At 29.7% G+C, this 14,331-nt stretch overlaps 1 protein-coding gene across 2 annotated transcripts; it reads left to right on the plus strand.

Moving 5' to 3' along the window:
* The first annotated feature begins 10,051 nt into the window (after positions 1-10,051).
* LOC105120479 (TRAF-type zinc finger-like protein) lies at positions 10,052-13,631 on the plus strand. 2 transcript variants are annotated; one of them, XM_011018683.1, is made up of 6 exons: positions 10,052-10,214; positions 10,315-10,400; positions 10,977-11,112; positions 11,677-11,814; positions 11,913-12,034; positions 13,219-13,631. In XM_011018683.1, exons 2-6 carry the CDS (start codon positions 10,357-10,359, stop codon positions 13,382-13,384), a joined length of 606 nt encoding a protein of 201 aa, XP_011016985.1. In that variant the 5' UTR covers positions 10,052-10,214; positions 10,315-10,356; the 3' UTR covers positions 13,385-13,631. The 2 variants fall into 2 exon arrangements, with proteins under 2 accessions (XP_011016985.1, XP_011016986.1); XM_011018684.1 differs by having other exon boundaries at positions 10,052-10,180.
* Positions 13,632-14,331: the final 700 nt, after the last annotated feature.

Here is a 14,331-nt window from a genome sequence, read left to right on the forward strand (position 1 = left end):
AATGGACCACTCGAGATTTGATCTACTTAGATTTGAATTGATTCAGATTAAAAAAAATAAAAAAATAATTAATTTAATTTGAATTAGTTAAAAACATGGTTTGACCCGTGATACAATCGAAACCGGATAATAATATATTATATTAAAGGCACTGTAGCTCCTTCTTTATGTTTCAACGCCTACTCTCCCTTGCTCTCTTAACTCTCCTCCTTCATCTTAGGCTCGAAATCCCATTCCTGGCCAGTCCCCTTCAAAACCTTGTAGTGGTATTGTGATGGAAAGCCCTTCGTTTTACGTGGATTCTTTAAAGAGGAGGAATTGGTGTAAATTCATATATTAAATGGTATGAAGCCTTTTACTTTATTTTTTTTGCGTTGCATGCTCTGTTTGGTTACTAAAAAAGTGAAGAAAATAAAATAAAAAATGTTGCAAAGAAGAAGCATCTTGCTGGCAGATGTGCTCTTGGCCTTATACTCAACATAGAGAATTTTATATGCCACTAAATTTGTCAATATGAATTGCCATTACTGAAGGAGAACACCAATACATGCATCATAAACGAATTGTATTGTCATAACTAATTTAGATAAGGTTTGCTTTTTAATTTAAAAAGTATTCTTAAAAATTCTTAAATCTTTTTATTTTAAATTATTTCTTTTATGATTTTAGATAGTTTTAATATATTAATATTAAAAATAAATTTTAAAAAATAAAAAAAAATATTATTTCAACAAATTCTGGCAGATATGTTTGGTTTGAAAGTATTTTACTTGTAGTAAATTCTCAGCTTCTATTGCATGCTAAAATGATCTCTGAGTTAGGTAAGTAAAGGGATTTCCTTTTCGAAGTTACGACTTGCAACCTTTCATGGTCGGCTGTAAGAGCATATATAAGCCTCAATTATTGCAAGCCACTTGCAATGGCAGTTGTTGAAACTTTAGGTTTTCTTTAATCCATTATTTAGAGTAGTCTTTCTGTAGCCTATGTTTTTTTTTTAATGTAGAAATGCTCATCTCATTGTGATCAATGATAAGCCACATGATCATGGTGAAGCCCCCGCAGCAAGGCGCCGGGATGCTAGTTAGTTATTTCTAGAGGATAATAGTAAAAATTATTATTGCTATCTAGACTCGCCAATACTTTCTTTTTCCTTTCCTTTTTCAAAGAGGTCAAGTATCTTTGTTTTTTTTTTAGGTATGAGGACTGAAATAGAACAATAGATAAATATTACAACCCTTTTGTCTTGAAATAACTAGGGACTTAATTGCACAAGGCAAGGAAAAGATCAGCCCCGTTTTTTTGTCACTTATTTTTTTTCTTTTCAATTTGATCCATTAAAATTTACTTATTTACTATTGAACTTGACAGTGTTTTTGATATTTCTAGCTATGAGGTTCTCGTGATATAGAGGAAAATTTTCAACTTGTAATTGGTGCTTGGTTTAAATGAGCAATGTCAAGAAGGTTGGCGTTTGCATAGTAGGCATCATTATGCTCTTGTCTTTACATTGAGAAAAACAACTTGGAAAAAACTAGATGATATTTTGATTAGTTTATTCAATTAATGAAAATATTTTTATTTGACTCGATATAAGATGATTTTCATAGTTGACGAGCTTACTTTGTAATGTTGTCCAAATGATATGATACTCTTTTATATTTTTGATTCATGTTTGCTTTTAAAGATTAAAACTTAATTTGTTTGATGAAAAATAATTTTTTTTGAAAAACAAATTATGTTTTAATGTTTAATAATGTCAAGAAAAATGACCATAAAAAAAATGTTTAACCATAAAAAAAACTAAAAGGAAAAAAAAAAAATTAAAACAATGAGAATCAAAACTTGTATAAAAAATAATGAAACAAAATGATGAGGGACTTAATTGAAGAATAGAGTAAAAAATAAAAAGGATAAAAAAATAATTAAAAAAATGAGAACCAACATTAGACAAAAAAACAAAGGAAATAAAATATTGCGGAATAAAATTGAAAGATTAGAAAAATTAAGAAAATAGATAAAAAGGAGCAATTAAAAAAAAACAAGAACTAAATCTAGAAAAAAAAAGAAAGAGAAATGAAATAAAATATTAAGGAAAAAATTGAAAGAGAAAAAACCCATAAAAGGATAAAATAGCAACAATAAAGGGAATGAGTGTCATATTTAATATAAAAATAAAAAATTAAATGAAAATGGATGAAATAAAAAAATGATATGAAAAACAATTCAAAACAAAAAAAGGCCAATAAAAAAAATCATAATTGCATTTTTTTCTACATTATTTTTTTTATCAAAATAATACCATTTTTATTTTAGCTGAATAAAAAATCAACCGATCAACTAAGGATAAATCATGTCAACACTTTTTTGATATTATTTTTTTTATTAAAATAATATTATTTTTATTTCTTGCATAATAAAAAATTCAATTGACCTTGACAATACAGGTTATCCATCTAATTTATGACCTGAGACTTAATAGGAGTTGACTCCTGGGTTAGGTTTAAAAAGCATAATAAATAAAGCTCTAAATATGATATGAAAATTTACTTAAATTAAACAACAAGGAATGAAATTGCAAGAAAAAAAAATCAATCAAGAAGAGTACTCAAAATAAAAAAAATACAATTATAAAAATAGAGATCAAATTTTTAAAAAATAATTCAAATAAAAACATTAGATATTAAATCACAAAAAAAAATCAATAAAAGAAATTAAAATTAAAATAAATTAAAATTAAAAAAATAAGAATCAAATTTAATAAAAAAATATAGAAAATTAAATGTTAAAAAATAAAATTAAAAAATAAATAAATTAAATTTTATATAATTAAATGATCGTGGACCACTTTACAACTTTGTAAAGTACATTTTGAGGTAGAGAAGAGAAAAAAAAAAGAAGAGAAAAAAAATTGTTTTTCGAGCTCCTCCATGCTATTAAAGTTAATACATGCCAGTGTATTATGTAAAAACGTGGTATGATACTTTAGACACTATTATAAAAATAAGCTAGTTATATTTTTTAGTCTTATGCTAGGTTATTGGCAAAAAAAGAAGAAGAAGAGGAACATTATCTTACCTCCCTCTTCGTTCTCGTTAAAGCATTGACATCGAGTGCTTGTAGGTGATTCAAATTTGATTGGCAAGATTTCAAATCTTCGTGCGCATTTCAAATCAAGCAAGCTAAATCGAGAAGAACCAGAGCCTGCACATCACTTGTGATGGATTGGTAGGCTCATTGAAAGTTTTTGTCTGGAGTTGAGTATTTCTTGGTTATGTTTTGCAAAATACAAGGATGGTGGCCCTATCTCTCAAAATCCGAGAAATACAGCATATCCAATATAAATTTTTAATTTTTTACTAAAAAATGTGGTCCAACTGAATTCTAATTTTGATATACTTGGTCAACAGTCCAATGCCCAATAACAAAGTGTTATCATTTTTAATTTTATTTTGAAAAATAATGTTATAAAAATAATAACTACTATCCAGCGGTGCAAGCTTTGAGTCCTGATTTTTCAAAGACGACTAAGCGCATATCATCAATGCAGCTGCAAGTAGATGAAGATCTGTTGTGTTCGTAACACATGGATACATGAACGGTTCAGATTTAAAGAGTCACACGAAGCCAAGAACAAGTGGCTATTTCGATTTTTTTTTTTTTGTTGATCTGATATCTGATAGTGGTAATTAGATAAGCAGAATTGCAGAGCGCAGTTCTAACAGTCGGGGTAAATAATACTTATAATTGGTCGACGTTGATGTCGAATCTGCAAATCTTGCAATCCTCCAGGCGCACGAGAGTCTAGCAAGCAGCTGTCAAGATTTGATTTGCTTGGATCGAACACGCACGTGAAGGCGACAAAATTCATTAGCCAATCGAGGGTTCCCTTCGCACGCCTTTGTCCAATGGCAAACAGCTTTAGACCAACGCCCAAAATCGTGTGTGGCTATGATCTCCATGGCAACATCAGAATCTCTCTTTAATTTCTCCTTAACTCGAAAGGGAATCATTAACGAACGCTTTAATGATTAAGAATCTAATGCATATTATTTGTGGGGTTATTAATTGGAGAACTGTCTAATTAAACGCAGATCACGTTGCCTGGGATTTGGGATTGCATGTTCTTGAGCCAAGCTTCTAATTGGACGAGCCCACGTGAATAAAGATAAAACAGCCAATGAGGTTGAACCGTACTGGGAAATTGAAAAATAATGGGTCCCTGTGATTAACGAGCCCGTAATCGAGGTTACTGAATAAAAAAAACATGACCTTCCATTCCTCCATCTAAAAGTGAGGACAAGTGTCAATCATCAGCCAAATGATATCAGTGCACAGACCAAGAAAAAGAATGTCGATCTTCCCATCACTGACTTCCATTACTTTATCGCCCCGGCGGTGGAAAATATTCTTACTTCGGTTTTTTTTTATTTCTGTATCTTAGAATTTTATTTTATTAAATTACTATTTTTTAGATATTTTTAGATATTTTAATATAAAAATAATTTTAAAAAATATATATTTTAATGTATTAAAAAAATTAAAAACAATTACTACCATGCTATCATGGACTGCCCTATCGTGCACCCCCGAACCTTGGAACTTTCCTCGTGAAAAATCACATCTTCGGGGCCTTTTTATGAGATGGAAGAGTACTGGTGAGATCAGGAAACGAACCTTTCAACAAAAAGACATTCTTACCTTTTCTTTTAAATCTATGGAATGAGATAATTAAAGTAATCCACTGCTAACATGGCTCCACCCACTGTGCGGTTTTGGTGGGTTGGCAGGACCACCTGGATAATATTGTGTGCCGCTAGCTTAAGAGTATTTTAGCAGTGTTGCGGTGTGTTGCCCTGTATTTTCATTATTATGCTGCGTTGTGAATTAAAAGTATATTTTTAGTAGAAGTAACGTTCGCTGATTGGATGTTATGTTTTAAAAATCTTATTTTTATTTAAAGAAATAGAAGAGATACATCTTAATTCTTTGTTACACATTAGCCTGCAATGTTAAAAGAATGAGTTTATCGCGGTGCTTTTCTATTCCTATAAAGCATATTAATATATTGTTTTAATAAGGGTACCATCTTATAACTATTTTAATAAAAAAAATTTAAAAAATAGAAATAAAGATTAGAAAACAGAAATAAAATTATAGTCGGTAATAATATATAAAATAAAACAACTATAAATACATCCCCATTGATTGATAATGAAAAATATAAAAAAATCTATTTTATTCTTAATATGTATTAATATTAAGCTTAAATATTTTTAAAAATAATAGTAATAGTAATAGTAATTATTATTATTATTATTATACTTTAGTTTATGTTGAATGTTAAAATTAATAATAGTACACTAGTTCTAATTATAAAATTTAAAGCGGTTCAATGGATTACTCGAGATTTGATCTACTTGATATTTGAATTGATTCAAATTAAAAAAATAAAAAAATAATTAATTTAATTTGAATTAGTTAAAAACATGGTTTGACCCGTGATACAATCGAAACCGGATAATAATATATTATATTAAAGGCACTGTAGCTCCTTCTTTATGTTTCAACGTCTACTCTCCCTTGCTCTCTTAACTCTCCTCCTTCATCTTGGCCTCGAAATCCCATTCCTGGCCAGTCCCCTTCAAAACCTTGTAGTGGTATTGTGATGGAAAGCCCTTCGTTTTACGTGGATTCTTTAAAGAGGAGGAATTGGTGTAAATTCATATATTAAATGGTATGAAGCCTTTTACTTTATTTTTTTTGCGTTGCATGCTCTGTTTGGTTACTAAAAAAGTGAAGAAAATAAAATAAAAAATGTTGCAAAGAAGAAGCATCTTGCTGGCAGATGTGCTCTTGGCCTTATACTCAACATAAAGAATTTTATATGCCACTGAATTTGTCAATATGAACTGCCATTACTGAAGGAGAACACCAACACATGCATCATAAACGAATTGTATTGTCATAACTAATTTAGATAAGGTTTGTTTTTTAATTTAAAAAGTATTCTTAAAAATTCTTAAATCTTTTTATTTTAAACTATTTCTTTTATGATTTTAGATAGTTTTAATATATTAATATTAAAAATAAATTTTAAAAAATAAAAAAAATATTATTTCAACAAATTCTGGCAGATATGTTTGGTTTGAAAGTATTTTACTTGTAGTAAATTCTCAGCTTCTATTGCATGCTAAAATGATCTCTGAGTTAGGTAAGTAAAGGGATTTCCTTTTCGAAGTTACGACTTGCAACCTTTCATGGTCGGCTGTAAGAGCATATATAAGCCTCAATTATTGCAAGCCACTTGCAATGGCAGTTGTTGAAACTTTAGGTTTTCTTTAATCCATTATTTAGAGTAGTCTTTCTGTAGCCTATGTTTTTTTTTTAATGTAGAAATGCTCATCTCATTGTGATCAATGATAAGCCACATGATCATGGTGAAGCCCCCGCAGCAAGGCGCCGGGATGCTAGTTAGTTATTTCTAGAGGATAATAGTAAAAATTATTATTGCTATCTAGACTCGCCAATACTTTCTTTTTCCTTTCCTTTTTCAAAGAGGTCAAGTATCTTTGTTTTTTTTTTTTAGGTATGAGGACTGAAATAGAACAATAGATAAATATTCAACCCTTTTTTCTTGAAATAGCTAGGGACTTAATTGCACAAGGGAAGGAAAAGATCAGCCCTGTTTTTTTGTCAATTATTTTTTTTCTTTTCAATTTGATCCATTAAAATTTACTTATTTACTATTGAACTTGACAGTGTTTTTGATATTTCTAGCTATGAGGTTCTCGTGATATAGAGGAAAATTTTCAACTTGTAATTGGTGCTTGGTTTAAATGAGCAATGTCAAGAAGGTTGGCGTTTGCATAGTAGGCATCATTATGCTCTTGTCTTTACATTGAGAAAAACAACTTGGAAAAAACTAGATGATATTTTGATTAGTTTATTCAATTAATGAAAATATTTTTATTTGACTCGATATAAGATGATTTTCATAGTTGACGAGCTTACTTTGTAATGTTGTCCAGATGATATGGTACTCTTTTATATTTTTGATTCATGTTTTCATTTAAAGATTAAAAATTAATTTATTTGATGAAAAATAATTTTTTTTGAATTTTTTTTTTAATGTTTAATAATGTCAAGAAAAATGAACATAAAAAACAATGTTTAACCATAAAAAAACTAAAAGGAAAACAAATAATAATTAAAAAAATGAGAATCAAAACTTGTATAAAAAATAATAAAATGAAATGATGAGGGACTTAATTGAAAAATAGAATAAAAAAAAAAAGGATTAAAAACAAATTAAAAAATGAGAACCAACATTAGACAAAAAAACAAAAGAAATAAAATGTTGTGGAATAAAATTGAAAGATTAAGAAAATTAAGAAAATGGCTAAAAAGGAGCAATTAAAAAAACAAGAACTAAATCTAGAAAAAAAAGAGAGAGAAATGAAATAAAATATTAAGGGAAAATTTGAAAGAGAAAAAATCCATAAAAGGATAAAATAGCAACAATAAAGGGAATGAGTATCATATTTAATATAAAAATAAAAAATTTAAATAGAAATGGATGAAATAAAAAAAAATGAAAAACAATCCAAAACAAAGAAAGGCCAGTAAAAAAAGATCATAATTGCATTTTTTTTCTATATTACTTTTTTATCAAAATAATATCATTTTTATTTTAACCAAATAAAAAATCAAACAATCAATTAAGGATAAATCATGTCAACACATGTTGATTGTTTTTTGTCATTATTTTTTTATTAAAATAATATTATTTTTATTTTTTGCATAATAAAAAATTCAATTGACCTCAGCAACCCAAGTTATCCGACCCAACTTGTAACTTGAGACGTGATAAAGTTTGACTTTCAAGTTGGGTTTTAAAAGCATGATAAAAAAAACTTTAAATATGATATAAAAAATTATTTAAATTAAATAACAAGGAATGAAATTGCAAAGAAAAAAAATAATTAAGAAGAATACTCAAAATAAAAATAATTGCAATCATAAGAATAGAGATCAAATTTTTTAAAAATAATTCAAATAAAAACATTAGATATTAAATAAAAAATAAATTTTAATAAAAAAAATTAAAATCAAAAAATTAAAATTAAAAGAATGAGAATTGAATTTAATATAAAAATATAAAAAATCTAATGTCAAGGAATGAAATTGAAAAAAAATAAAATTAAATTCTATATAATTAAATAATTACAGACCACTTTGCAACTTTATAAAGTATATTTTGAGATAGAAAAGAGAAAAAAATGAGGGGAGGAGAAAAATTGTTTTTGGAGCTCCTCGATGATATTAAAGTCAACACACGCTAGCTCACTGTGTAAAGGGTAATGCTATGCTTTAGATGTTATTGTGAAAGGTTATAAAAGGCTATTGAGAGGCATCAATTTTTAAAAAAAATTATAAAAAAATTAAAATATCTTTGATCTCACAAAATAATTCTAATAAAACCAAAGTTTAAAAAATCTAAAATACCTCTTGACCTCACGCAAAAAAAAAAAAAAAAACTTGACCGTAGAAGTTACACGGTAATTACAACCTTAATTTTGTTATTCCTTTTGTTATTCTTTTCTTTTTCATATTTGAGACCAGATCACAAAATATGACATATGTCACGACTCTTATATGCGTGGAAGTATATTTAGTAATATATATACAGCATGGTTCATGTAAAACATGATTTATGTCAGGTTAATGATAGTGTAGTGGTGATTACTTTTTAAATTAATTTAAATATAGTATTCATCTTTTCCTGTTAGATAATATTTATTTTGCTTTTGAGCTATCTTAATAAATGTTAATGGTGTTTTTTTATATATGTTAATGGTTAATTTTCACATATAAAGCAAAATTAATAAATTTTATAATTAATTGATTAATTATTAATAATCTGATTTAAAATGTCAAATTACAATTATATTTTCTTTTCTTGAAAAATAAACCCTTTTTTTTAAATAGTGATTATCATTTATAAGAAAAATAGAATATATGTTAATTCCATCTATATAGAATTATACTAAATCCAATATCAAATACCACCACAACGTTTAAAATTGTAAATGGAAGTCTGGATAAAAATTAAATAAACACTCTTAAATTTATGTATTGAAATTTTAGTAAAATAAAAATTCGTTTGGTTTTGAGGGTGGACACGACCACTAGTTTTACAGATATATAACCAATAGATTCTATTGTTGTTTATAATTTAATTTAAAATTAATAAATAAATAAAATATTATTATTATCATTACTATTATTATTAAAATAACAGAAAAAATCTATTAATTCTTATTATTTTAAAATATGATAGTATTATACTCTTATATTTGGTTAGTACATTAAATTCAATTAATAATTTATTCTAATTAAGAGTGTATCTTGTATTATAAAGTGATTTTTAACTCGAAAATATATTAAAATATATTTTTTAAATTTTATTTTTAATATTAACACATTAAAAAAATTAAATTTTATAAAAACCCTTCTAAAATATAAAAACAAACATGTTATTATACCGGGTATCCTAAAAAAATACATGGACAAACCCACTATCTCAAGCATTTGGATACACTATCCTCAGGCATATAAAAACAAAACAAAAGGAAGGTTAAAAGGGGACTGCTGCTCCCGCACCTTGAACCATACCTTATTGTTAGATATTAAGTATAACCCTATCTTTAAGACCCATTAAAAACAAACTATGCACATTACATTGAAATAAAAGATCCATAGAGACTTTATTTTGAAGGTCGAAAAAGTTTTGAGTTCGATTTTCTCAAACAGTACAAGCAAAGCATCGAACCCATGCAAGTCCAGCAATCCTTAATAATTGAAACCGTAGCCCAAACTACCAGAGTTCTGCCTGGGCCGAAAAGGTTAATTTGCCAGGTAGAGACTAAACTAAAGAGATAGGAGCTTGTAACACACGCAAGTGGACAGCGCGTGGACACAAGAAAAAGCATTTGTTTGGCATGGCAAAATACGGACTAAAAAGGGTACCCAAAAAAAAAAAAAAGTGTTTCCATCGAAAAATAAAAGAGAGTTTGTTCACCCCAACCAAAGTAATCGTCAATTGCTCTCTTCTAAAAAAATCCCAAATTATTACAGCACAATAAAACAGAGAACAGAGAAGACTTAGGAGTTGGTTAAGGTAATTAAGAACAAAAACAGGAGTAAAATCACAGGTTGTAATAATTCTTCCTTTTGTCTGTTTGTCGATCGTTATTTTCATGCAATCTAATCCGATTTCGATTTGTGTACTTAATTATTTTGGTTTTCCTTAAGATTTTTATCGAAGAAAAAGGGTCGTCGTTTGGTATCTCGAATATGGCAGTTGCATCTGAGGAATCAACTAGCATATGCAGTCACTGGTAATTATGATTATCAAGTTTCTGATTGCCTCTCTCTCTCTCTTTCAATTGTTATTTAATTGTTGGCCTTGTTTCTTTCTAGAGTTCCCTTGTTTAAGTTTATCAAAGCCTCTTTTGATTTTCGTAAAATATTTGGGATTTAAATTCTGTGTAATCCTTGTTCGATCTGCTTGTCTTTTGATTGGTGTTCCTCGTGACCGTGGTCAACTCTTACCTTGAAATGCTTGTATCTTGAGGCATTTGAGTCTTGAATTGTGTTCAATATATTCTTCATTATAACCCTTTATTTGTAGCTTCGCTGTTTTTGTTAGATTCTTTCGATTTACTAGTCTTTTGTAATTTTACTGAAATTAATATGTGGATCAAGCTTTTCTTGATAATTTCCTTGTGATCCTTGATTTGATGTGCTTTTCTTGGTAATATGTTGGGTTTTCCGCCCTAGAATGTTGTATGCAAGTGCACTGTTCTTCCTTGTCTCGGATTACTTTTTTCAGGTGACGGTGAGTGGTCTGATGCTTAAACAAAACTGATGTGCTAATTAGTGATTTCTTTTTCAATTAATTTTTCTTTTTACAGTGACAGAGCTATTCCTTCATCAAACATTGATTTGCACTATGCACATTGTTTCCGAAATCTCAAAAAATGTAAAATCTGTGGTGATATGGTCCCCAAGAAACATGCCGAGGAACATTTCTTGAACACTCATGCTCCGGTATGTTGGTCTACTGGAAGTGGTTGCTTTTAGTGGAAAGCTAATGTAGTAGCTTTTTATTTCAGAGATCATTCTTACTCATTTCAGATGAGATGGTCTTCTTAACATCATTTATTTCATCCATGACAACTTATTCCAGTTAATTCTGCGTGGCATTTTACTGGGAAAAAAAATCATGTCGTCATGTTTGCATTTTCATTAATTGGGATCCAAGGTCATTAGTTCAAGTAATATGGGAGCAGGGTTGATGGGGTGTAATTGAAGAAAAAAAGTATCCTGTTTATGGTTGGTAATGCATTCCTTCTAGCATTATTGATTATGTGTATTTTCATAAATTTTCCATTTCTTGGACCTACAACTTGAAGCAAAATAGTTACATATGTACATAGTAGGAATATTTCTTTTATTGGTTGTGGGTGCTGAAGACCAAGATATCCAGTTTTGGAGTTCCTACTGTTTGGTTTTTGAGAGGATTGATTGTTTGTCTATACTTGTTTTATGTCAACCTTAGTAATTAAAATACTTGCTGATGCTTTCTATATTATTGACTTTTATATCGAGCAGGTAGCCTGTTCACTCTGCAGTGAGACAATGGAACGTGAAATTCTAGCTGTCCATAAAGGTGAAAATTGTCCCCAAAGGATTGTCACATGTGAGTTCTGTGAGTTTCCATTGCCAGCAGTTGATCTCGCTGAGCATCAGGTAGGGACCTCGCAATGATTTAGAAATTTCAACATCTGTTTCTGCTGCATGCTTTTAGCATAATCTAATTTATACACCTGCTTTTCTCTTAATTTTAGGAGGTATGTGGGAATCGGACAGAACTCTGTCACATGTGTAATAGATACATTAGACTGCGAGAAAGATATAATCATGAGTCTAGATGCACTGGCTTACCAGATACTACTGTAGAGTCTTCCAGGTAGATATACTAAACCCCTTGGCCACAATTTTTGAATGGAAATGCTATTATATTGCCTTCCTGATTTTCTAGGTCCAAGTGTTACAAATTGATGTTCTCATTTATGAGATATTCATCACATAGTGTGTTGTGCACAAATGATTTTGATGTGATTGATATATCATATGAAGCATAGTGGTGGTATTACAAAACACAATCTGAGACAGTGGATGTGGAAAATGTAAAAATTTGCAAAGCATTGAGAGTGATGGTTAAACCTATCGCAGTAGAGATGCATGCACGGATATCAAACAGCCTCTCTCCTATTTCCTTCTTAAAATCCTTATCCAGTTGCAGCATTATATTTGCACACATTAATCTGTGAAAAGATGTTTCTCTTGACTTCAATGTTTCATTGGTAGCAGACCCCATAGGTATCTAGCTTATTTCTGGATAGTTGGCCCTACTATTGGCATGTATGGATTTGAATAGGGATAACAATTTCATCGGAACCTGATGCATAACATCTGAACTGACTCAAATGGGTGGGTTTATTTGGATATTTACCTTACCCTGATAGGTAATGAATATGGTATGAATTTTGTTAAACCCGACCCAAACATGACCTATATATATATATAATGTTTTAATACAATATAATATATACATATCCCAATTTTGACACAATACACATATATATGTATAACATTTATAATTTTTTATTTAATATAAATAAATATACCTCAAATATATAAATTACTGATTTATTTTATGTTGAATAATAAATAGTTCTCGGTTAATTGATATCTATATGGATACCTGAAACCTGATGGGATAAGGTATAAATATCTAAATTTCTTACCTATTGGATAATAGGTAGTAGGGTATGGATATGGGAGAAACCTGACTCTGGGTACCCATTGCGATCCCTAGATTTGTGTTAGAGGCCATGGTGAGCATCCATACCATCTTATAGAGACACTGGCACGGTTAACTTTTTCATGGTTTTCATGCATTGATATGTATGCTGCTTCAGCATCTGTGGCCCTCTTTTGTAGACACTTTGAGTTGTGCAATCCCAATGAGCATTTTTTGATATTTGCTTTATGTTTTCTGAACCTTATTTTGGATTTACTGGAAAGATATTAGTATCTGGATTTAAATATTATTTTGATGTTTCCTAACTTACGGAATTTGTCTAAAAGGGATGTGAGGGCTGCTGAAAGAAGACAGCCGCCAGGTCCCCAGAGAAGGCAGCCACAGGAATTTTCTCGGAAACGACTTCTATTCACCATTGCAATAACTGGCATTGCTGTTCTGTTAGGATCATTTCTCTTCCAGAAGAAAACTGAGGATAGTCAAGTGCATTAGCACCGAGAAGTATTGCATATGAGCTTGTGTAAATCAGCTTAATAGCTACCATTTCCTTTTGTCTGTATCTGTAATCGTCTGAGTACACTGTTGTTGCAATGCTATACGCACTGAGATTGTCTTGGTATATCGACAGATTATGTTAAGACGCATCCTCATTGGAAACGAGCTCCACCATTTGAACTTTTGTAAATGATGGGTTTTTAGTAACGTTGCATTCTCGTTATTGGCAGCATTTTATGTTGTCGGTTTACTGGCATTTGTGAATCTCTCTTCGCTTCCCATGATATTTGACTGGAGAAATATGCATGAAGAATTAGAGCCGAACGTGATGGTTGGGCGCGGAAAATGCAGTTTATATTGAAGTAAATGGATTTACAACCACTGTTTCCCCCTAACCTCTCCTCTGCCTCTTACCAGAATGAGCTTTCAAAGCCCATGTATTCACAGGGTGCTGCTGTTAATGAGCCAGATGCTGATGACAAAGCCTGGGCCAGATGGCCCCGAAGGCCCAATAAGATAGGACAAAGGCTTCTGGCCGGTACCCGCATTTCTTGCTTGCTTTTGCACATGTTGGCCCTCGTGCCTCGGACCAAACGTTCTTTGTTTTGTTTTGTTTTGATAAGTGGTATATTTCTTTCTAGTTTAAAAAATAAAATAAATTAGAATAGATTTTATTTTACTTGGAATCTCAGCACTTTTGGAAATTCAGTTTTAATTCTGATCAGAATATTCTGGTTTTATTTTGGTTGTTCCACTTCGGTCAAATAATAATTTTTTATTAAAATATTATCTTGGTTATATCTTTTTCTAATTTTAACTAGATCAGGGGCTAACATTTTAAATTTTTTATACAATTATAAAATATCTTTTAATCTAATCATTTAATTAAGTTAAAATTTTACAAGGATTTTTTTTATATATTGTTATATCTCATATTAAAATTT

Source organism: Populus euphratica, unplaced genomic scaffold (genome assembly GCF_000495115.2).
Source record: "Populus euphratica unplaced genomic scaffold, PopEup_1.0 scaffold6.1, whole genome shotgun sequence".
NCBI lineage: Eukaryota > Viridiplantae > Streptophyta > Magnoliopsida > Malpighiales > Salicaceae > Populus > Populus euphratica.

What these genes read in the sequence shown, in the direction of transcription:
- LOC105120479 (XM_011018683.1), top strand. Translation starts at nt 10,357, where the DNA reads ATGGCAGTTGCATCTGAGGAATCAACTAGCATATGCAGTCACTG. An exon ending in TCTTGAACACTCATGCTCCG is followed by an intron (nt 11,113 to 11,676) that starts GTATGTTGGTCT and finishes TATATCGAGCAG; the next exon opens with GTAGCCTGTTCACTCTGCAG. An exon ending in ACTACTGTAGAGTCTTCCAG is followed by an intron (nt 12,035 to 13,218) that starts GTAGATATACTA and finishes TTTGTCTAAAAG; the next exon opens with GGATGTGAGGGCTGCTGAAA.